The sequence below is a fragment of the Bos grunniens genome, chromosome 4 (genome assembly GCF_055505025.1).
Source record: "Bos grunniens cultivar Pamir isolate PY7600 chromosome 4, Bosgru_T2T1.0, whole genome shotgun sequence".
In the NCBI taxonomy this organism is placed as follows: Eukaryota; Metazoa; Chordata; class Mammalia; order Artiodactyla; family Bovidae; genus Bos; species Bos grunniens.
Window position 1 is genome coordinate 45,795,547 of NC_141168.1, and position 23,123 is coordinate 45,818,669.

General features: G+C 38.6%; 2 protein-coding genes across 12 annotated transcripts in view; both read right to left on the reverse strand.

Moving 5' to 3' along the window:
* CFAP69 (cilia and flagella associated protein 69) overlaps positions 1–7,600 on the reverse strand; it is a 66,800-nt gene extending 59,200 nt beyond the window's left edge. For 5 of the 10 annotated variants that reach the window (XR_015162351.1, XR_015162349.1, XR_015162350.1 and 2 more), the window contains exon 1: positions 7,195–7,600. Coding sequence is in view for 3 of the 10 variants with exons in the window: in XM_086396218.1 (XP_086252344.1) it covers positions 7,195–7,314 (120 nt within the window). In the remaining 7 variants the exon portion in view is untranslated. Of the gene's footprint in view, positions 1–6,021; positions 6,316–7,194 lie in introns of those variants that run through there. The other 5 variants (XM_086396223.1, XM_086396221.1, XM_086396222.1 and 2 more) reach the window with 5 other exon arrangements.
* A 6,200-nt stretch (positions 7,601–13,800) lies between these two features.
* Positions 13,801–23,123, reverse strand: part of STEAP2 (STEAP2 metalloreductase) — a 30,824-nt gene continuing 21,501 nt past the window's right edge. For both annotated transcript variants that reach the window (XM_086396236.1, XM_086396237.1), the window contains exons 4-5: positions 22,279–22,443; positions 13,801–20,155 (exon numbers count right to left, since the gene is read on the reverse strand). In XM_086396236.1, the coding sequence (XP_086252362.1) occupies positions 19,868–20,155; positions 22,279–22,443 (453 nt within the window). In that variant the 3' untranslated portion in view covers positions 13,801–19,867. The remainder of the gene's footprint in view (positions 20,156–22,278; positions 22,444–23,123) is intronic.

The window sequence follows — 23,123 nt, forward strand, 5'->3', positions numbered from 1 at the left end:
GGTGTACTATATACTTATTTATCCTAGGTATTATGATTATCATTAACAGTGTTACATCTTACTATTAAATTGCTTAAATTATTAAATTTACTGTTAAAAATTTTTTGATAAATAGAATTTTGCCTTTTAAGATTTGGAGTTTTAACAGTGCCATCTGCCGCCACCTCAGTTGTCCTTTTTTCTCCCTGCATTCTCAGAGAAATAAAAATGTACAGTGAATTTTTATTTTCTGATTTTCTGCAATATTGGTTTTGTGGGTTGGAAAAGATATTGAAATGAAATGTCAGTGCAGAATTTTATTTTTAAAATCTGTATTATTATCAGAATTTTTCCCCCTAAATGACCAGGTAGGTAAAGATTAAGGCATAGATTTAACTTATATTATCTTAAATTTATTTTATATTATCACTTCGTGTTACTCAGAGTTTTATTTGCATGACAAATGTTATATTTTTAAGATTTCTCCCTCCTTCCCTTAGCCTTTTCTTCCATTTATAAATATTTATAAGTAGCTTCTACATTTCAGAAATGGTAGGTGTGGGGAACACATCTGTCCTGACTTCAAGCATCTATCAAATCTGGCATGAGATATAGGTAATATAGGTAACATGCTACAAAATGGTTCATGAATGTTGAGAGGTGTGTTCCAGAACTATACAGAGAGGGACAGAATGGCATGGGGAGGAGGGATGGGAATCTGGGACAGCTTCTGAAAGAAGCAATCTGCAGGCAGAGTGAGATTGAACAGGATTTGTGAGATAAACTGAAGGTTTGAGAGATGGAGCAAAGGGAGTAGCATGTGTTAAGGCCTGGAGACAAGAAAAACATGGCATTTAGAGGATTGGTGAGTCAAAAGGTAGGAGAGGATAGTGCAAGGGATAGAAGCTACAGATGCTGCTGATAAGGTAAGCAGAGGTCAAATCATGAATACTAATCTTAGTGATAATAACAACAATGGTACAGTTGTAAGCTCTTTAAATATTTACTAACTGAATTCTGTGAGGTAGATACTATTAACACCATTTTACAGGTGGCCTTGTATATACTATGATAAGGCTCATCAGAAGATATTGAATGGTTTGAGAGACTGGATATTAAAATAGGCAATGGCCAGATTTTACTTGGTAACAGAACTCTGTCCTCCAACCTCTGCAGCAAGCAACCTAGGGAGTCAAACCACAACCTCTGCAGCTGTTGGCTCAGAAAAGTCAGTATTTGGTCAATGATCATCACATTCCCTATTTTTTGACCACATCTGCCACTCAGGGCCAACCAGAAAAAGCCAAGTATGCTCCCCAAATCAATCATTCAGTCAACAAGAGCAAAGCAGAAGCCTCCCTTTTATTCACAGTGAAGCTTCCCTTGGAGTCTCTGCCAAATATAAGTAATGCTGGCTGACTCTTTCTACACCAAGCTCTGCATAAACAGTCGGTGTTCATTCTCATTAGGGTGATCTTTGTTGATTTCCACAGGTTTTAACCAGAGGAATGTAACAATAAAGATAATTCTGTCTGCTGAGTACAGATTGATCTGGAAAGATCTAGACTGGAGGTGGGAGACTAGTCTGTGACTTCAGGCATTGACTAAAGCAGTGGCCACCAGGATACACAACAATAAGTGGAATGAAAAGCATCAAGGAGGCAGAATCAGCAGGTTCTAATAAGTGATTTGATTTGGCAGGAAAGAGAAGGAAAAGGTAAGGATGACTGACTGGCTTGAGGAATGACATAAGCGGTAGCACTGTTTGTTGAAACAGGGACGCTGGAGGAAGAGGCTTGTGTTGAGGCTGGAGATGAGTTAAATTTGGGGCAGAGATTTCTAAATCACAGGCTTAAAGTAATAATGGGGAGAGATTAGGTAAACAAGATCACACAAGCAGAATGCAGCAGCAAGAGAGAATTTACAAATGTAAATATAAAAATAACTGTGATTATCATCACAAGATTTTATGGAAGATTATAAAAACATTTAACGAAATCTTTTAAGATCAAAAGCTCATTTAATTAACTGCTTTGAAGAAAATTACACCTCCAGTTACTTCAAGTCATAGGATGCACTTATTTTCCCACTTTACCAATGAACATTTCAAAGGGGAAAAATTCCTGCTCATTTGATACCTAGTTACAGGGAAAGAACTAACATTTATTATGGTCCATTTATGTCTCTGGTACTTTATATGTTAATTAACATATCTCAAATCTACAATATGAAAGTAGAATCATTATCGCTGTTGTTGAAACTGAGATCTAACGTATTAAGGTCACATAGTGACTGTATGGGCTAGCAGGGCTGTTTGATGCAGAAACACTGGTTCTTTGTACCTTAGTTCTCTGTCTGACACCTCAGTTGACCCAGAGATTACTTCTAGCAATTACTCCACAACAGGGATAGGCCACTTTAAGTACACAGTACATGGAAGAATTATAGATAGTGCCAGGATATGACATCAAGCAACAAATTGTGTAAGTCCTCAGAGGCTCTCAGAAGGAAAACAAATTTGGGCAAGGAAGCTCAGCCATGACACCCACTCAAGTCAACTGTTTACAATAATGTATTTAACCTACAAATATTATTGTATGCCTCTGCTGTGAAGATATTAAGAAGAGGTGGTAAGAATACACAGAAGAACTGTACAAAAAAGAGCTTCACAACCCAGATAATCACGATGGTGTGGTCACTCACCTAGAGCCAGACATCCTGGAATGTGAAGTCAAGTGGGTCTTAGAAAGCATCACTACGAACAAAGTGATGCTTTGTTCATCAAATCCTGAAAGATGATGCTGTCAAACTGCTGCAGTCAATATGCCAGCAAATTTGGAAAACTCAGCAGTGACCACAGGACTGGAAAAGGTCAGTTTTCATTCCAATCCCAAAGGAAGACAATGCCAAAGAATGCTCAAACTACCGCACAATTGCACTCATCTCACACGCTAGTAAAGTAATGCTCAAAATTCTCCAAGCCAGGCTTCAGCAATATGTGAACCATGAAATTCCAGATGTTCAAGCTGGTTTTAGAAAAGGCAGAGGAACCAGAGATCAAATTGCCAACATTCGCTGGATCATCGAAAAAGCACGAGAGTTCCAAAAAACCATCTATTTCTGCTTTATTGACCATGCCAAAGCCTTTGACTGTGTGGATCACAATAAACTGTGGAAAATTCTGAAAGAGATGGGAATACCAGACCACCTGATCTGCCTCTTGAGAAATTTGTATGCAGGTCAGGAAGCAACAGTTAGAACTGGACATGGAACAACAGACTGGTTCCAAATAGGAAAAGGAGTACGTCAAGGCTGTATATTGTCACCCTGCTTATTTAACTTCTATGCAGAATACATCATGAGAAATGCTGGGCTGGAAGAAGCACAAGCTAGAATCAAGATTGCTGGGAGAAATATCAATAACCTCAGATATGCAGATAACACCACCCTTATGGCAGAAAGTGAAGAGGAACTCAAGAGCTTCTTGATGAAAGTGAAAGAGGAGAGTAAAGAAATTGGCTTAAAGATCAACATTCAGAAAACAAAGATCATGGCATCTGGTCCCATCACTTCATGGCAGATAGATGGGGAAACAGTAGAAACAGTGTCAGACTTTATTTTTTGGGGCTCCAAAATCACTGCAGATGGTGACTGCAGCTATGAAATTAAAAGATGCTTACTCCTTGGAAGCAAAGTTATGACCAACCTAGACAGCATATTGAAAAGCAGAAATATTACTTTGCCAACAAAGGTCCGTCTAGTCAAGGCTATGGTTTTTCCAGCGGCCATGTATGGATGTGAGAGTTGGACTGTGAAGAAAGCTGAGTGCCGAAGAATTGATGCTTTTGAACTGTGGTGTTGGAGAAGACTCTTGAGAGTCCCTTGGACTGCAAGGAGATCCAACCAGTCCATCCTAAAGGAGATCAGTCCTGGGTGTTCACTGGAGGGACTGATGCTGAAGCTGAAACTCCAATATTTTGGCCACCTCATGTGAAGAGTTGACTCATTGGAAAAGACCCTGATGCTGGGAAGGATTGGGGGCAGGAGGAGAAGGGGACGACAGAGGATGAGATGGCTGGATGGCATCACTGACTTGATGGACATGGGTTTGGGTAAACTCCAGGACTTGGTGATGGACAGGGAGGCCTTGTGTGCTGCGATTCATGGGGTTGCAAAGAGTTGGACATGACTGAGCGACTGAATTGAACTGCTGTGTTAGATATTGTTCTAAGTGGTAAAGACATGGTATTGAATGAAACACACAAAATCTCTGTTTCCATAAGGAAGTGATATGGTTTGGGGGAGACAATAAGTTATACAGTGTACTGCAAGGTAATAATGCTCTGGAGAAATGGGAGTAAACAGTGCTAAGATGCTCAAGCAATTGTCGGTAAAAGAGGAGAGTGGGTAACATTTCACTACAGTCATGAAGGAGGTAAGGTAACACGCCATGGATATCAAGGGGAAAACTTCCAGGCAGTGGGCACAGCAATTGCAAAGACCCTTAGGCAGGGTACACCTGGCATGGTTGAGGAGAAGCCAGGGAGCCAGTGTGGCTGGAACACAGAAGATTTTATAAGCTACTTAAGAAGAATTAAATATATACTCTCAGTTTAGAGTTGAGTGGGGAAGGACATGTAAGTATTAAGATATATGTCCTACAGTTAAGAAGCCCATACGCTAATGCTACTGCTACTAAGTCACTTCAGTCGTGTCCGACTCTGTGCGACCCCATATTTGGCAGCCCACCAGGCTCCTCCATCCCTGGGATTCTCCAGGCAAGAACACTGGAGTGGGTTGCCATTTCCTTCTCCAATGCATGAAAGTGAAAAGTGAAAGTGAAGTCGCTCAGTCATGTCCGACTCTCAGCAACCCCATGGACTGTAGCCCACCAGGCTCCTCCATCTATGGGATCTTCCAGGCAAGAGTACTGAAGTGGGGTGCCATTGCCTTCTCTGGCACCATACGCTAATGGGAGAGACAAAACAAGACTAATGAAATAGTAACAAATATAAAACAAGAGATCATTAGGTAAGAAACTGTGTGATTCAGGCTGGGGACTATACCCATTTATGAGAAGAAGGTCTGTAAGTGTGAAAATGAATGGGAAGTGCTTCCTATTGGGGATACTTTATGGTGGAAAGGTAGGACCTTTCACCTAAGGTGAAAAGGAAAGATTTAAATTCCAAAAACAGGGGAGGACATTCAGTCCACACATAGTTAATATCCCCGCTGTGTACCAGGTGTTGTGCTGGTTGCTACTGGGGGATAATAGGGGACACTTCCACACACAGTTAATATCCCCTCCTGTGTACCAGGTGTTGTGCTGGTTGCTACTGGGGGATAATAGGGGGCACTTCCACACACAGTTAATATCCCCTCCTGTGTACCAGGTGTTGTGCTGGTTGCTACTGGGGGATAATAGGGACACTACAGAAAAAACAACAGAGAAGGTTTCTGCCCTCACAGAGGTAGCTCTAAGCAGACTGTGTGGTAGAGATAAAGTACAGGTTACGCATTAGGAAACCCTGCAAACAGGACAGAGAAGTAGACCTGACACACTGAGGATGGCAAAGACCTTACATGCATCTAGTTCAGAGGTTTCGAGGCCAAAAATCATTTGAGGGAGGTTTTTAAGAGTCCCAGGCTCCACACTGGGGATTATGATTGAGAAAATCTACAGTACCCAGCTAAACTGCCTTCTTGAAGCAGTTATTAACAGGGTAGGAACTTTAATCAATACAAACTGATTTCTACCTGGAGAAGAATCCTAGGCTCTATAAGAAGAGATAGTAATGAAAGAAAAGGAAAAAAAGAAAGGGAAAGGGAAGGGAGAAAATATACACATATATACACAGGTATGCTTGTTCTGCATTACTTGATATGTTGTGGACTATATTGGCAACGGTCTGTTAAAAGTATTTCCCCCTTTTTCTCCTTCTTAACCCATGGTTGCCTGCCTCCTATAACTTCGCACCCCACCCCCTTTTGTAATACCAAGTAAAGGAGGAATGAAAGCCATCAGATGCCAAATTCACCTACTTCTCAGTTTTGCCAGGTGCCTGGGAGAACAGTGGTAGCGTTGAGCCCCCTTGCAGCCTTGGGAGTGAAAGGACATCTGTTGCTCCTCAAAATTCTTCTCCCTGCCTGGACTGCACTACTTCCACAAAATCGATTAGGTAAATTCCCTCAACACCTGCTCCTCTTCATGCAAAAGTGTTGCTGCTCCATAAGTTAAATGTCTGTCTATCTTCAGAGGGTGCAACCCTATTCCCACCACAGGAGAGGTCCCCAGTCAACCAACCGCTCCTAAGGAACTCTCCAAGGCTCCAGGATGTGGGCACAGGAGACAGGGTTCCTGACGCAGCCTGAGCATTGTGAGGCCTCAACAGGAATTCCCAGAGTGGCCCCACACCATCAGTGTGAGGAGGTAGTGCAGGATTCCTCTGTAGAATTCACATTAATATTAGGCTTGATCATGGCTCTCTGGGGAGGAGCAATGGAACCCTAGTATGAAACAAACAACTTGGAGTTTCTAAAGACCCCTGCTACAGATCCACAGGGTTCTGAAGTGAAATTTCTCAACAGAAATTAGAATTAGTTTTGTATGACAAAAAGTAAAAACCAAAATATACGAGCACAATAAAATCAATTCTATTCAATTCCAATTCTCTCCAACGCCCTCCCAAACTAGATTCCAATTTCATATAAAAATGTTGTTTAATTTCTAATTTTAATAGTATTTTCCTCCCCTCCAGATGCAGGTTTTGGTAGCAGCAAATTCAAACACGTGAGGATTTACCCCTGTATCAAGAACAGCACACGATAACAGGGTTCTACGTATAAAAGCCTAATGCAAATCAAATTTTCGCTAAGAATGTTTCCCTCCCTCTCAGGCCTTTCGTCGCCTCACACTTTTCGAAGCCAAGTCTCCAAACCTCGGCTACTCAATTTACTGGGACGCTCTGGGAGGACTCAGGAGGACCTCGAGACACAAGTCCCCAGACAGGTTGATTGACGACAACCAACTCCCCTCGCAGGCAGCGCAGTTCGAAGGATCAGCTTTGCGCTTGGAACCTCCGTCCCGTGGGCTGCCCTGGTTTCCACTCGGGCCCCCACTTCCGCTCTCGCTGCCTCCAGGCATCGTTCCCGCCCCCAGATTTCAAACCCCGCCCAGTCCTTGACACCCTCCAAAGCACAGACACCTGGCCATACCTGCACTTCCTCATCCTCCGTCACCACTCCGACTATCGGGATTTGGCGAGGGCTGCTGAACTTGATCCTGCTGCTGGGCTCCGGGGCCTCGGCCGGCTCCGCAGCCTCCGCTCTGGACATGGCTGTGGCTGTGGAGCGAGGGATGGGTGCGTCTCCTTCCTTCCTACACTGTGCCCGCAGCCGCGAGACAGAAAAAGGATCCGCTACCGAAAAGTGAAAGCCGCCCAAGAGCGGCTAGAGTCGCGAAAGGTCCCGGGGGTCCGCCCGTGGCCTCTGCTGCCGCGACGCCACTCGCATCCCGCCCCTGCCGCCCACCCGCACACCTTGCCGCTTTCAGGCTTGCAAGTTGCTAACAAGCTAAAGCGTTGCTAGGGGAGGAGCCAGAAGCTGCAAAAAGGGCTCCTACGGAAGCCGGAGGATCCAAATTACCCCAAACCCTTATCTACATCCTAAATTCTGGAGGGGCTAGGTTTGCATGCGTTCCAGAGGGAAGAGGGGCGAAGACCTCAGTAGGTAACGGTGGAGTGTTACCTTGGCTTGTGTGTCTCAATCTTTGTAGTTTGCGCTGGGCCTTCTTAAAACAAGAATGGGCCGGTGGTGGATGTGGGATGCAGGAATGATGAAAGATAGAATGCTAATACTGGAAGCTGAGCAGTTTATCTCATCCCTAAGAAGAGACCAGTGTTACCTACATTCCGTAGCCTTTTACCTCTTCTGTACTTTAGTGAGCACCAAAGCATTGTACACAATGCTGGAAGGCCTTCGAGTAAAATCGTTGAATTCAGAGCAAGTTAACCCCTGGAAACTCCACTTTTCTCATAACTTTTTCACTTTTCTCATCAATAGGATTGCTGTGAGAGGACTGAATAAGATGATGGTTTTGTAAAGTGGTGCTTGGCACATAATAAGCAAGATGATCTATATGACATTTCTGGCTCTACAAATAGAAATGGAAAACCTAGATTGGGCTTGGCAGCACTTGATGTGAGTCACAGCCAAAGAAACCAAGTTTCTTTGAAAGAGTACTGCACACTTCCAGTCCCTGTTTCCTCAATTCTGTTTAACCCCAGTCCTCGGAAACTGCCCTTACTGAGGTTACCACCACTTGTGGTCAAAGACTGTGTACATTTTCATGTCCTCATCTTGGTGTCGGAGAAGGCAATGGCACCCCACTCCAGTACTCTTGCCTGGAAAATCCCATGGACGGAGGAGCCTGGTGGGCTGCAGTCCATGGGGTCACTAAGAGTCAGACACGACTGAGCGACTTCATTTTCACTTTTCACTTTCATGCATCGGAGAAGGAAATGGCAACCCACTCCAGTGTTCTAGCCTGGAGAATCCCAGGGACAGGGGAGCCTGGTGGGCTGCCATCTATAGGGTCGCACAGAGTCAGACACGACTGAATCGACGCAGCAGCAGCAGTAGCAGCAGCATCTTGGTGTATATTTGTCTATAGTATTTTACACTGTTGACCACTCACCCTTTCTTGAAACTCCCTAGCTTCATTTTCAGCATTCTTTTTTTTTTTTTTTTAATCTTTACAGCTACTCATTGGTGCTTTTAGAGCTCCTCTCAGGCCTCACACCCAGAGGTGGTTCAGTAGGTCTAAGGTTGCTATTAACCCGAGAAAGTGCAAAGGGTGTGTGAACTGTATTGTTAACGTAACCTTAATTACTGTGTAAGTATACTACATCAAGAGGAGACTGAAACCACTTAGATAAACAGACTGGAATCCTGTGAGAATGGCACCAAAGCCTAAAATGGTGCTTGGAAAGCTGATAATCCAATGACTTGCAATCCTCTCTGTGCTCATTCTGGCATCTCAAGATGAGGAAGGATGAAGAAAAGGGATCGCCAAGGAAAATTTTCCACTTAAAGTGAGCTTACCTAGGAGATATCAGCTGACTTTTGTGATTTAGCACAATAGACTGAAGGTGATGAGAGTCCATAAACCTCACTGGCCCTGGGAAACCAAACTCTTCTAACTGGACTTAACTGAAGACGTTTTTCTAAAAAATGAACAATAGGATTTTTATTTTAACCAGTTGTGTACCAACCTATATATTCATTCTGTCCCATATCCAGAGTACCAGTTTCCCATCCTTAATTAGCACAAATCCCACGAACTCCCCCTTTCTAGCACTTAAAAACTTTTGACTTTTCTCCATCAGTGAGTCCATTACTGGGAAGTTAATAGATCTAACTGCAATTTTTTCTTTTTGCTTTAATGATTTTTATCTTTTGACAGGTGAGAAGCAACCAGAATAGAATCCTCAGTCACCCCACGCTCAAGCCATATGGACTGAATTACTTCACTTGTACACAGGTGCCAAACTTCCTCGGGCATTACCTTTGCTTCTTTTGTACCCGTGACTGTCCTCCAATGTCTAACTCCTTATGAAGCTCAGTTCCTGGGACCTTTTCTAGGAAACCTTCTCTGTATACTCTGCTATTTTAGGTGCTGCTTTGTCTGTCATTCTGTTTTTGTACTCTCCACACATTTAATGGTATTTACTGGCTCAGCAGACTCCCTGCTAGACTGAGATTTTTTAAAACAAGGAAAGTTACTTACCCAGGTTTTTACACCCCAAGCCTTTGGCATAGTGTTTAGAGAAGTATTTCTCAAAACTTAATGTGCATGAGAATTGTCCAGAGAGCTAATTAAAAGACTTCTGAGCCCCATTTCCAGGGTCTGCTTTAGTAAGTAGGGGTAGGGTTCAAGGGTTTGCATGTACAGTTGATCCTTGAAGAACACAGGTTTGAACTGTGGGTTCCACTCACAAGCAGATTTTTTTCAATAAATACAGACTACAGTCCCACACAAACTGGTGGATTTAATCCATGGATATGGAACCTTGGATACAGAGGGTTAACTGTAATGTTACCCCTGGGTTTTCATCCAAGTCAGGGTTGATGTCCCTAACCCCACACTGTACCCTAACCACCCCCAGCATCCTTAACCCCTGCACTGGAAGCAGAGTCTTAACCACTGTTCTGCCAGGGAAGGCCCATGGATCCTTCTTTAGTATCGATTTCTAAAAACTGTTAAGAACACTAAAGACATTTTTATGACAGCAGAACCCAGAAGGATGTGGGGTTAAATGGCTAACTACCGAAATGGTAAATTATTTCACAAAAAGATAAATTAATAGTAGAGAAATGTATGAGAGATGACATACACAGAGAATAAAAATACTTCACTCTGGTAACAATTCAGCAGAATTTAACATTTCTGTTGAATTACAAATTATAATTTCTTAAAAGCTGCTGTAGACTTAAAGATTAACTCCAAGTTTTAATAATTTTTTGAACTATGCACCATTTTTAAAAGTAACATTGAAAGCTAAATATATTTTTAACTTAAATGTAATATTAGGAAATAAATATTCTTCTTCTGATTTTTTCTTGATAGTTGTTTGCACCCTAATTAACAATATTTAGGAAAATTTTAATTATTCACTAGCATGAATTAAGAATATTTCTAATTAATATTTTAGATTATATATGAATCTGGTAGTCAATAACCTAGTGCCAAGTGTTCTAAATGTTCACACAAGTATTATTTCTTTCTGAGAGTAATTTATTTTAAACAGAAAAATTTTATAGCACATGGGAAGTGTGATTATAGTTCCCTGTAGGGGAATTATGTAACAGAAAAAATACATACAAGCTGAAATTTAAGTCTGTTTTCAAAAATCTTTCAAGTTGAGTGCTGTAGAAACAAAGCATAAAAAAGAAACAAAAGTAATTACCTCCTTCTAACAGAATCATGCAATTTGATACTAAGTAATAAGTACATGGAACATAAAAACAAAGTCAACCATTGTTTGGTTGTCAACCATTCTAATGAAGTGTACTAATAATCCAAATTGCAAGTGATTTTTAAATAGGAAGCTGCAAGAGCTATTCATGTTTAGTGGGGCAACGAAATAAATGGTATTAACTTATAAAGAGTGACTTTTATCTGATCAAAGCTTCAGCCCCATGACGTAGTTCCAGTTCATAGTTCCATGAACTGAAAATGTTCTTGAACTTTTAGAACTAAAAGCTATTTATTGTGTTTACATGGTGGGAGGTTATAGTAACCCCAGGAGAGAACTGTCTTTGTTGTGGAGTAGGACTAATCGGACAAGCTTATTCTAGTGATGTTAATTACCCAATTTCTGTAACTAACTTGACTTGTTCTGATTCTATGAACCATGTTTTAGTCTTTGAAGGCTGTGGGAACCAATACAGCAAACTAAGTGGCTTACGCAACAGAAATTTAATTTCTTCACAGTCTGGAAGCTAGAAGTCCAAGATCAAGGTGTCCAAGATTGGTTTCATTCTGAGGCCTTTCTCCTTGGCTTCTCCCTTTGTGATCACATGGTCTTCCCTCTGTATCTTTATCTACTCTTACTGTTCTTATAATGACGCCAGTCATGTTGGATTAGGGCCCACCACTATGACCTCATTTTACCTTAACTACTTCTTTAAAGACCCTTTCTCCAAATGTAGTTATTCTGAGGTACTAGGGGTTAGGACTTCAATGTGAATTTTAGGGGGACATAATTTAGCCTGTAATTGATCCCGACATCCTTTGGACTATAATTAGAATTCTTGTAAAGAACAGATTGAAGAGTAGAATGTGCTTAGTTGAGGCAATATCAGTTTCTTTGCCTTTAGGACATTGATATTTCTCAATGGCTCCTCTGTCTATGGAGTTCTCCAGACAAGAATACTGCAGTGCGTAGACATTCCCTTCTCCAGGGGATCTTCCCAACCCAGGGATCAAACCCACATCTCTTGCATTGCAGGCAGATTCTTTACCATCTGAGCCACCAGGGAAGTCCAGGTATTTCTCAGATATTTCTGACTTAACAATCTATCACTGTACATTTATCAGTGTGAATCCATCCCTGGGAGATGTATCCACTCAAGGTTCTCAACCAATCTGGATTTTGAGTCTGCAGAGCCCTATGCCTGACTTTGTAAAAATCATTTCATATTTTTTTTCCATTTGAAGAATCTACTACCAAAATTAGGGTGCTAGCCTAGGTTCCCTAGAGTCTTCCACAAACAAACAAGAAACATTCCCCTTCTGCCAGTTGGTTGGGGGCAGGCACTGTCTCTGCTAAGCAGAGGGAGGAAAAGATGGAAGTGAGGCAGGCAGTGGAGGAGGATGTACAAATATAGGTGTTACTGAGGTGCCATAGCTTTGGAACAATGGAGTTATAAGTGCTCGGTCTTTTGGGATATTTTCATGGAGGCCTTGTGAATTATTGAACTTTGGAACAGTCCATCTGGGGAAATGAAGGGAGAACTTACCTACTAGCACCCTCTTATGCTTCAACTCTGATCAAAGTTCACCCTTGAAGTAGGGTTGCCAGATTTAAAGGTGAAAAGCCATGCAGTATTTGTAACAGAATTACACTTATTTGTTGTTTCTCTGCAGTTCAAATTTGATTGAGTGTCCTGTATTTTATCTGAACTCTACTCTCAGGATATTAATACCCACACATTTCCAGGCAGCTGCAGGGGGAGCCAGAACCTCCACAGATCCTGTGCACAGGCACGAATATCAGTACGACAGTGTGGTGGGGGTGATGGTGGCACTGACAGCAATAGCAATGACTCCTCTCTGGGCCCATAGGGCAGCTCTAACCACTGGCCAGGAGGCAAACTAGGAAGCTGAGATGATGATGGGGAGGGTGTGGGCAGGAGGATGCAGGCATGGCTACATAGAAATTGGCTGATAAATAACATAATTTTCTGTAAAAATGAGGCAAGTCATACTATCTCATTGGTTTCTGCAGGACCGTATTTTACTAGACACTAGAAATACAGTTGCCAACAGAGGTCCATATAGTCAAAGCTACGGTTTTTCCAGTAGTCATGTATGGATGTGAGAGTTGGACCATAAAGAAGGCTGAGTGCCAAGAATTGATGCTTTCAAACTGAGAAGACTCTTGAGAGTCACTTGGACTGCAAGGAGATCAAACCAGTCAATCCTAAAGGAAATCAACCCTGAATATTTATTGGAAGGACTGATGTTGACGCTGAAGCTCCAGTACTTTGGCCATCAGGGTCATTAAAAAAGACCCTGATGCTAGGAAAGACTGAAGGCAGGAGAAGGGGATGACAGAGGATGAGATGGTTGGGTGGCATCACTGATTCAATGGACATGAGTTTGAGCAAACTCCAGGAGATGGTGAAGGACAGGAAGCTCGATGTGCTGCAGTCCATGGGATCACAAAGAGTAGGACACGACTGAGCGACTGAACAACAAAGGAATATAGTAGTAAGACAGAGTTCCTGCTATCAGGATCTATAGACTATAGCTTGAATACTGTGTTCAGTCCTAGTTTAAAGATACTTAATAAATGCTAGTGAAGTGAAATACTTTTAAGAATACCATCTCATTAGATGGATGTTTTTCTACATGTCTGCTTTGATAAAAGCAAACAAAACTCCCTCCAAACACAAAACAATTACATGAATGCTTTCTGGATGCTTCTAAAAAGAAACAGCCAGCAAAGTATAGATGGCTTCCATCCAATACCGGAATGATTATTCAGTAAGAAAGAAAAATCCATTTGTACATAACATTTCAAAAAAGAAATTAAATCACATTAAATAGTACATTTTTATTTAGATGTTTATAAGGCAGATCTATGAGAATGATATAAAAACATGGCATTAATTTGATAATGGTATTTTGGAGATTATGGAGTTTTATCAAATATCTATTACACAGTTATAAAGAAGACAGTATTTTCTAAGCAGATACAAAATATTCAATGAAAGATAAAAGCAGGAAAATGAGTAGAATTAATTAACAATGGAAAATCAATTCTAATGTGAACTGCACACTATCCTTTAAAAACTTTTAAACATAAGAATTATTGCAATCTAGTTTATTCAAACAGTGTTATACGGTATTGTAATAAAGAACTGAAGGCCAGGATGGATTAATTTTGATTTCATATAAAGAAACCCAAATTTACAATGAATTAAATACAGGAAAAGGCAGTAAAAGTAGTGAAGCAGTCAAAACCTTTTTAATTTCTAACATGCCCTCCTTAGGGTTTACTCTTGGTCTTCTTGGATATTTGCAAGAGTTCCTATTATACGACAGTTTTGGCAGCAAGACAGAGGATTAAGATAAAGGAACACATGCTGCTTTTCTTTGAAGAGACTTCTAAGAATTCACTTATTTGCACCTCTACACTCACTGGTCCACACTCAGTCACAAATGAAGACTTAACTGCGAGGGCTGTTGAATGTGATGGGCAGCAGCTTTTAAAGCAGGGTAACTAGACACAGGGAGACAATTCCAGTCCCCCTTCAGATGCAGTATCTGCAAAACTATGAAAGACCTTTAAAGAAAATAAAAGAATCATCCTTGAAGTTGGCAATTTGGAAATCATTAAAAAAACACCTGCTTTGGTCATTTATATTAGCTCATCTAGCCATTGGGAGAATCCAAATAGTCCGCCCTAATTTTGGATGATTGCATGATGTTAATCCAATGATTTGGGAAGTTAAAAAAAAAAAATCTGTTCAGTAGCCCTCCCCTTATCCACAGGGGATGTTTCAAGACCCCCCAGTGGATGCCTGAAGCCACTAATAGTTCCAAACTCTATATATACTATGTTTCTTCCCCCCATACACACATACCTGTGACAGAGTTTAATTTATAAATTAGGCACAGTAAGATATTACAACAAAATACAAATAATAAAATAGGAAGATTATAACAAAGTACTGTAGCAAAAGTGAATGTAGTCTGTCTCTCTCAAAATCTCTTATTGTATATAATGTCTTTTCCATCTTAACTAAGCACTTGTCACACACTGTATAACTTTCGTAGTATGAAGTGCAATGTAAAACTAGCATGAATTTCTTTTTCCTTCTTCACAATTTCATAGATAGGAGATTCATTCTTACCATATATCCTAGCAACCTCAAGATACAATTTTTTTTCTTTCCTTATTAAGTCAAAAACTTTCACCATTTCACTTAGAGGGGACACTTTACAACTTCCTTTTGACATATCTGAATTCCTAGCATCACTACCCTTGTACTCTGGGGCCATTATTAAGTAAAATAAGAATTACATGCACTACAATACCACAACAGCCAATCTGATAACCAAGACAGCTACCAAGTAACTAAGGGAAGGACATACTGAACAGAGGGCTGATTCACGTCCTAGGCCAGCTGGAGTGGGAACACGCAAGATCTCACCATGCTATTCAGAATGGCACACGATTTAAAAGTTATGAACTGTTTATTTTTAGAATTTTCCATCTAATATTTTCAAACCACAGTTGATTGTGAGTAACTGAAATCACAGAAAATGAAACCATGGTAGGGGGGACTATGGTGTGTACATGTATTCAGCTAAATTAAATGTTTTTTGGTAACATATTGACAGAATCTCTGAATATTAGCACTTTAGAAGTTTGCTTAAAACAAAATTGAAGAAGCTATTTGTTTCTATAAAATTCACTGTTCAAAAGTATGAACAAATTGTTTCCACTAAAATCATTACAGTTTCATTTAGAGCAATTACATATAATGAGTATGTATCAGAATTTGCTTTAGTGGCTTATGAACAACTGAGGGTGGAGCAGCTCATTTTTAGGACAACACATCACAAATATAAATCTTAACACCAGGCTCGGGTTATTATACTACATGTTACACTACTTTAAGTCATGAACTTATAAAATAATTTCAATGCAGCAATTTAGGCTGTTTAAATACTTATTTCAACATAGAGATTTTATAGATTGACACAGGTTCAGTGTTCATAGTATTCCTAAAGAAATATTTATGAATTACACTGATGGCACTTTGTTTAAAATATCACATAAGAAACTTTAAATTTCATAAATAAAAACTTTTTGGCAGGGGGAACCTCTATGTACAGAATTTTTTATGAAATAGTTTAATGGCAATGTACACCCGTGGCAGATTCATGTCAATGTATGGCAAAACCAATACAATATTGTAAAGTAATTAGCCTCCAATTAAAATAAATAAATTTATATTTTAAAAAGGCAATTAAAAATAATTAAGATTCTATCACATTACTAAGAGATAAACAATAAAAAATTGGATATGACATATTCTCAAAAGCCCTTTTATACAAATAATTTTCATAATTTCACTGTAAGAATGAATATATGTTAGGCTACTATTAGCAAATTAATTTTGAAAGTAAAATCCCTTAATCAACTCAAAATTTATAAGAAATTAATCAGGTAGTTTAGCATTGGAACTCACTAACCAATCCCATATATAGCACAAAATAATTATCTCTGATAAATACCTATAAATATAATTTATTCATACTTTAAAATATTTCAAAATTTAAATAAAAACCTCTACCTGTAGACAATCTAGGCTAATTTCTATATATGCTTTGAAAAATATATGCTAACATGAATATATTCCTATTTAAACATGATTTTAAATATCCTTAATAGAGGAGACATATGAAATCTGCGCATAAAAGCTAGGTAGCATGATTCAGTCCAATAATTAATTCCCTCTTAGGAAAAAAATAAATTATTTTGCATAGGATTAAAACTAGGGCTTCCCATGTGGCTCAGCTGGTAAAGAATACGCCTGTTATGTGGGAGACCTGGGTTCAATACCTGGGTGGAGAAGATCCCCTGGAGAAGGGAAAGCTACCCACTCCTGTGTTCTGGTCTGGAGAAATCCATGGACTCCATAGTCCATGGGGTCGCAAAGAGTCAGAAACAACTGAGCGACTTTCACTTTCAGAACTAGATATATTTTCTACATTCTTATAATTTTCTCAGGGACACTTCTCAAAATATAGTTTAGGAAAACAAGCCTCCTACTTTAAAGTTCCCACTACTTTCTCACATCTAGCAAGAGCAAAATTCAGTCATACGTCTGAGGTCAGAGTAATGATTTCTAAAGAATGATTATGAGAAACGATGATTAAGAAAAGTAATCAGGTAGGAAGTAGTAAAATAAAGCAGTTAAAAGTTATTTAAGTAAAGCAATTAAAAGTCAGTATTTTTCTACTTTTAGAAAAGCTTTTAAACATTTAGAATTATAATGAACATATTACACTTGGGTTTCCCTGGTGGATCAGTGGTAAAGAATCCACCTGCCAATGTTGGATCCATGGGTTGGAAAGATCCCCTGGAGAAGGAAATGGTAACCCACTCCAGTATTTTTGCCTGGGAAATCTCATGAACAGAGGAGCCTGTTAGGCTATAGTCCATGGGGTTGCAAAGAATTGGACATGGCTTAGTGACTGAGCATGCACATATTATATTTATTCTAAAACTTCAAAATTATGTCAGCTTTGTAGTACGCAAAAGAAGATATTACCATTTCAAACAAATGGTTACATCTTACATACACTTCATAAACTTCGCTTTTTCATATTTTCAAAGGCCCCATTTATCTGTAATAGTGATAATTTTATCTTATTAGCTAATTAATATATACATGCAACAATATAAATATACTTCAATAGTAGTCTAAGTTTTAAAACTATTTCACTGTATTTTCACATTAACTGGCGAAAGCGTGGCTTAAATGAAGTGAAACTGAAGGGACAAGAAATTATTACAAATATGTAGTTAATTTCACAAGTCCACTATATAGTTTATAGATATTACCTTGAAGTTATCACCCCACTGAATTCCTGCTGAGAACTAACAAGTAAATGATTATCAAGATGGAAAGGCTACAATTAAAATGAAAAGCTCAATTAAAAAGTACAAGTTACTAAAATTCACCAAGGAGAGAATATCAGAGAATCATGAGCAGTTTACCAAACTGACATGATTTGGTGATAGGGAGTGAGCCACTGGTGGGAAAGGTAGCTTCTACTGAATAAAAGTCCTTTTCTTTTTGGCAGCTGGTTTCAGTAGAACCTTACTGGGTAAGTTTTAAAATGTTAAAATTTCAGGAAGAGGAATACATATCATTGTATCTTGTTTGCAACTTTCTCTTTTAATAAAGAAAGAGCAAATAGGGGGGGAAATGTAGGACTTTCTAACCAAAGTATGAACAAAATGCAATTTTAATGTGTAATGTCAGTACTGAAAAAATTCATGAATAATTTGTATGATTCTTTGTCTCTAGAGTAGATTCATAATTAACCCACTCATCTAAATATCCTTCATAGTTGCAAACTGCTTCCTAATGAATGGCTGAGTATGCAGGAGGATGTCTCAAGAAGAGAGAAAGAGATGACCAAATCTACAGGGACTTTTTAGGACTCCATAGGACCTCCGCTGTTAACTACTACTACAGTCCTATCTCTACTGGAGTCCCTTGGTGCATAAAGAGGTATATGGACTGCCACTGATCTCTAGGGTTCTGTCCCAGGCAAGATTCTTTCCTAGGGTGAGTGTGAATTATATCCCCAAGCAAGGATAAATTTACAATTGTATCTTCACATATCTTTTGACACCCATGACACACGATAAAGAATGTCAGTGCCTTTATACTAAAGAGGAAGCATCTAGATTGGAATGCATGGGGATGGGGCAGGGGCCAAACAGCCTAGTGGCTAAAACCATAGCCTCTGAAATATGACTGCCTGGACTTGAATACCAGCTCTGGCATGACCTTGAGCAAATTACTTAACTTTTCTATCCTCCATCCAGTATTCTTATATGTAAAATGAGGATAATCACCTCTGTCAAGGGGCTGTTGTAAGTACCGTATGGGAAATATACGTAAAGTGCTTAGAACAGTGCCTGGCATGTTATAATCCCTTAATGAATGTCAGTAAAATCCTATATCATTCAGAGTATGACTGGTTAAGGTGCAACAGCAAAACTCAGCGGATAAACAACTATTCGTATGTAAACTTAATGCTTTCCCTCTAACTAGAAATAATTATAAGATTCCCAGGATTTGTATTATATTAGAAAAATCAGTTTTGGAGGCCATATATTACTGTCTTCTCCCTGGTCAGTATATTAATATGCAAATAAAACTGCTCTGCAACAAGGTAAAGAATAAAACTTTTCATGAGGTACACATTACCAGTATATATCTCATTTCTACAATGCATCTTAAATATAATTTCAAGTTCAAGTTCAGTTTGTCTCTTTGTGTTTGCTCACAAATCACATTGGTTCAAACCCTATCTTATGAAAGAAATATAGGGATGTTAACATATACCCTTACCTAGATGCTAACCTAATGTGTCCTTTCTTAAAAATAATGTATGTTATGCATTTCTATTTCTTAAGCTGAATAATAATTAGAATCTTACTTAAGCTTCAGGAAAAAATATCCATCACATTATATTAAAACTTGAAGTTCTGCTGGTTTGCACAGTTTTTTTTTTTTTAACATTATGTTGTATCTATACTATTAACTACAAATATTTCTGCCTGATTATGGAATAAAGTTTATTAAAATAACAATAGCATTACAATTGTACAAAACAAAACATACCTATGTTTCAACGTAAATTGACTACAAAAATTTATATTGGCAAAATGTGACATTAGGGAAAACAAATTTGAAGAAAATTCTACCATTAATTCAGTTGAGATCTCATTGAACAGGTTTCAGCCCACAGCAGTTTGACAGAGCACTTGCAAGTGAAGATAAAGGAAGTCATAAAAATAATGGCATGAGGAGAACTTCATGTAGCAGCAGGGAGCACCATTTATCATCACATTACTGTAACCCTCTCCGGTGAGAGATGAGGAACTGCTCCTCCAATACCTTCTTCTAGAAATTGGCTCTTTTCCCAGCCCTTTTTAATTCTCTTTAGCTTTTGGCTTATACATGGAAGGAGTAAAACAATCTTGCCCAGAATTACAATTGAGGGCAAAACAAGAGCAAGAACAAAGTTTGGTGGTGTATAAAACCTGTAGTACTCTTCTTCAAAAGCTCGTTTCCATCCATAAATCAAAACGTGGAAAGTACTTATGAGCAGAGCGACATATCCAAGGGTAGACTTGGGACAGGGGAAGAAGAAAGAGAAACAGAATAAGAAGCAAAATTATTCAAACTCATAAATTAATCCATCCAGATATACTATGTTTATATTTTGAAAACACAACTTTATCTTAAATTATTGAGTTACTCTTTGTTATCTACTGAATTAAACAATTTTAATATTTTCATATATTTCTTACATTTATATGCACACTCTCTTTTACACAAATAAGGCCAAATTGCATATCTTCTAATATTCTGATTATTTATTACATCTAGAACTTTTCCTCATGTCATTAAACATGAAAGCATGAGTTTAATTTAAAAGGTATTCTACTGAATGGATGTGCTATAATTTTCCTAACCATTCCTTTTTGTTGATCATTTACTGTTTTTTTACCTTCTTCAACTATTTTATAATATCACTTTAAGCCCTTTTTTATATTTTGGTTTAGTTCCTTAGAATTGATTTCTAATAGTGGGATTACTGGTCAAAACATCTGGCTTTTCCTTAAGGATACTGATAAAAACTGGAAAACTTCTTTTAAAGGTTATCCACATTTCTACCAGTTGTGTATATTTTTTAAAATGTATGTGAGTGTATATATATACTATATATAATATAGTACATATATATGTAATACATGTATACATATATACACATGCATATAATTAAATGCTAAAGAGCACTCATAGGTATACACACATATAGTTGAAGATAAATATGAAAAATCTTATAGTATTAATGTGTAACATAAAAAGCATTTCAAATGGTTTTACTGACCATATTGAATGAGATTATAAGAGTATTTTGTTAAAAAGTTTACAGTTTAAAAATAGAGAAGTTCAGCATTTTGGGTTCCCTTTATTATGTTTAACTGCTTATTTGAGAAATGGTCTATATTACACAAAATGTAGCACTCTATCAGCATAATAATGTAATGTCTAACTTCACTGGGGAAGGATGAACTCTCTAGCAGAAAGTTGTTCTGCTTGCAATTACTCATCTAAATTTATCATGATACTTTGCACCTGTCTAGCACCTTTTATCTGGAGAAGGAAATGGCAACCCACTCCAGTGTTCTTGCCTGGAGAATCCCAGGGACAGGGGAGCCTGGTGGGCTGCTGTCTATGGGGTCGCACAGAGTCCGACACGACTGAAGCGACTTAGCAGCAGCAGCAGCACCTTTTATCAGAGTGCCTTCTATTTCTTTTCAGGTGAGATTAAACTAGCAGTTGGAAAAATATTCACATTTTATTTCCCCCAAAAAGTAAAAATTAATTTAGATGAGGGATAGGCCCTTATTCTGAATGAGGTTCTTAGACCACTTAAAAAAAACACACACACAAGCAAATAGGCAAAAAACAAAACCCCAAAACAACTAAAAGTTAGTTTACCACCAGATGCCACTCATCTGCATATTGTGCTATAAATCATTTGGATACAACCAATACTGGTTTTATGATAATTTAGGTAGCATCTAAATTTGAATTATATATTTTAAAAATATGCAAATTCATTAAATAGCTATTACTAGAGAAAGTGAATGTTTAACTTATCATACAACAAATGTTATTTTGAAATCCCTCATACACATATGTATACAACTGATGTACCAAATACATATACTAACAAGATTCATACGGCTGGCTGCTTGTCATAATCCATTAACCTAGTTTTGTTACTGCTTGTATTTGTGTGTATATACACATTTCCTTTAAAATATTCAGACTGAGCTTCTCTCCACTTGAATTACAACTAATGAAACTTTTCTAGACAGATTAAGATGACTCAGAATATAAAATAAGTCTCCATTGAGTTGGCCAATAATACATTGACTTTGGTATTAAATTTGATCTAAGCTGACTTGCCTCCCACTTTCTATTCCTTTTTAAAATAACCTGTATCTATAACATAGTAGGCAGTGCTATCAAAACCTTCCAGTAAAGTCCTGTACTGGTCTTTTATTAACTAAACCAGAATGGTCCTAAGCTGGCCTCTAGCAGCATATATTCCACGAGCTACTTGCATAAACAGCAGTCCCAGGGGCATTCTTTCATAAGGAACATATTTAAAATTTAATTGTACTTAATTGTAGTTAAAATTCTGTACCACCCATCCCCTCACCAAACACCATGTACCTGAATGAAACTGAATTCCCTCCAGTTTAAAGCGTTGCTCACTGAAGGGAGAGAGGTGACTGCCAGGAGGGAAAGTAAGCCAAGGCTCATTATGCCAAAGGAAATATACATTTCAATTCTCCAGACTTCTTCCTCGTTCCAAGAGTTTTCAATATTTGCGTGAACCTAACAAGAAAGCAAATGTGAATTTCCTTTGTTTGGTAGAACATTAACTGATTCAGCACAGAGTTCACTCTTGGCCTAAGAATGTGTCATATACATACATATTTAAGTTGCACTAATTCAATTTAATGAACTGTTATGGAGAACCTATTACTGGATGCTATTTGTTCCAGGTGTGTGGGAAAGAAAAGAGAGAGTTAAACAGAAAGAGGACTAAGGTCCTCTCCTTCCTCACCCATATGTGATAAGGGTAGTTGACACATTTGTAATACATCGTGCTGACATGGACTCTGGAGTCCCAACACTGAAATACTGAGTGGTTGGTTCCACAGGGAGACTAAAGAAGTAGTGGCAGTTAGTTTTCCAGTACTTTTAAAAGTTGGTTTCAACTTGGTTGAATATTCTGGCCTTAGTTCAACTTAGAATCCAAGCAGGGGATTTCTAAACTTTGTTCCTTCCTTTCTCACAAAATATTTACATGTTGATTTACCTCTTTCTTCTTACCTTCTTTTCCCCAGGAAGTTGAAATTGCCCTGAGGATAAAGCCCTAGGGAGCACAAATATTTATCTACTTGAATGACCTCATTAATATACTTTTCAACTGTCTAGTTGCCTCATTCAGTACTTTTCCAAATGTCTTCTCCTTACATTGATAATGCACATATAATCAAGCCAGACTTTAA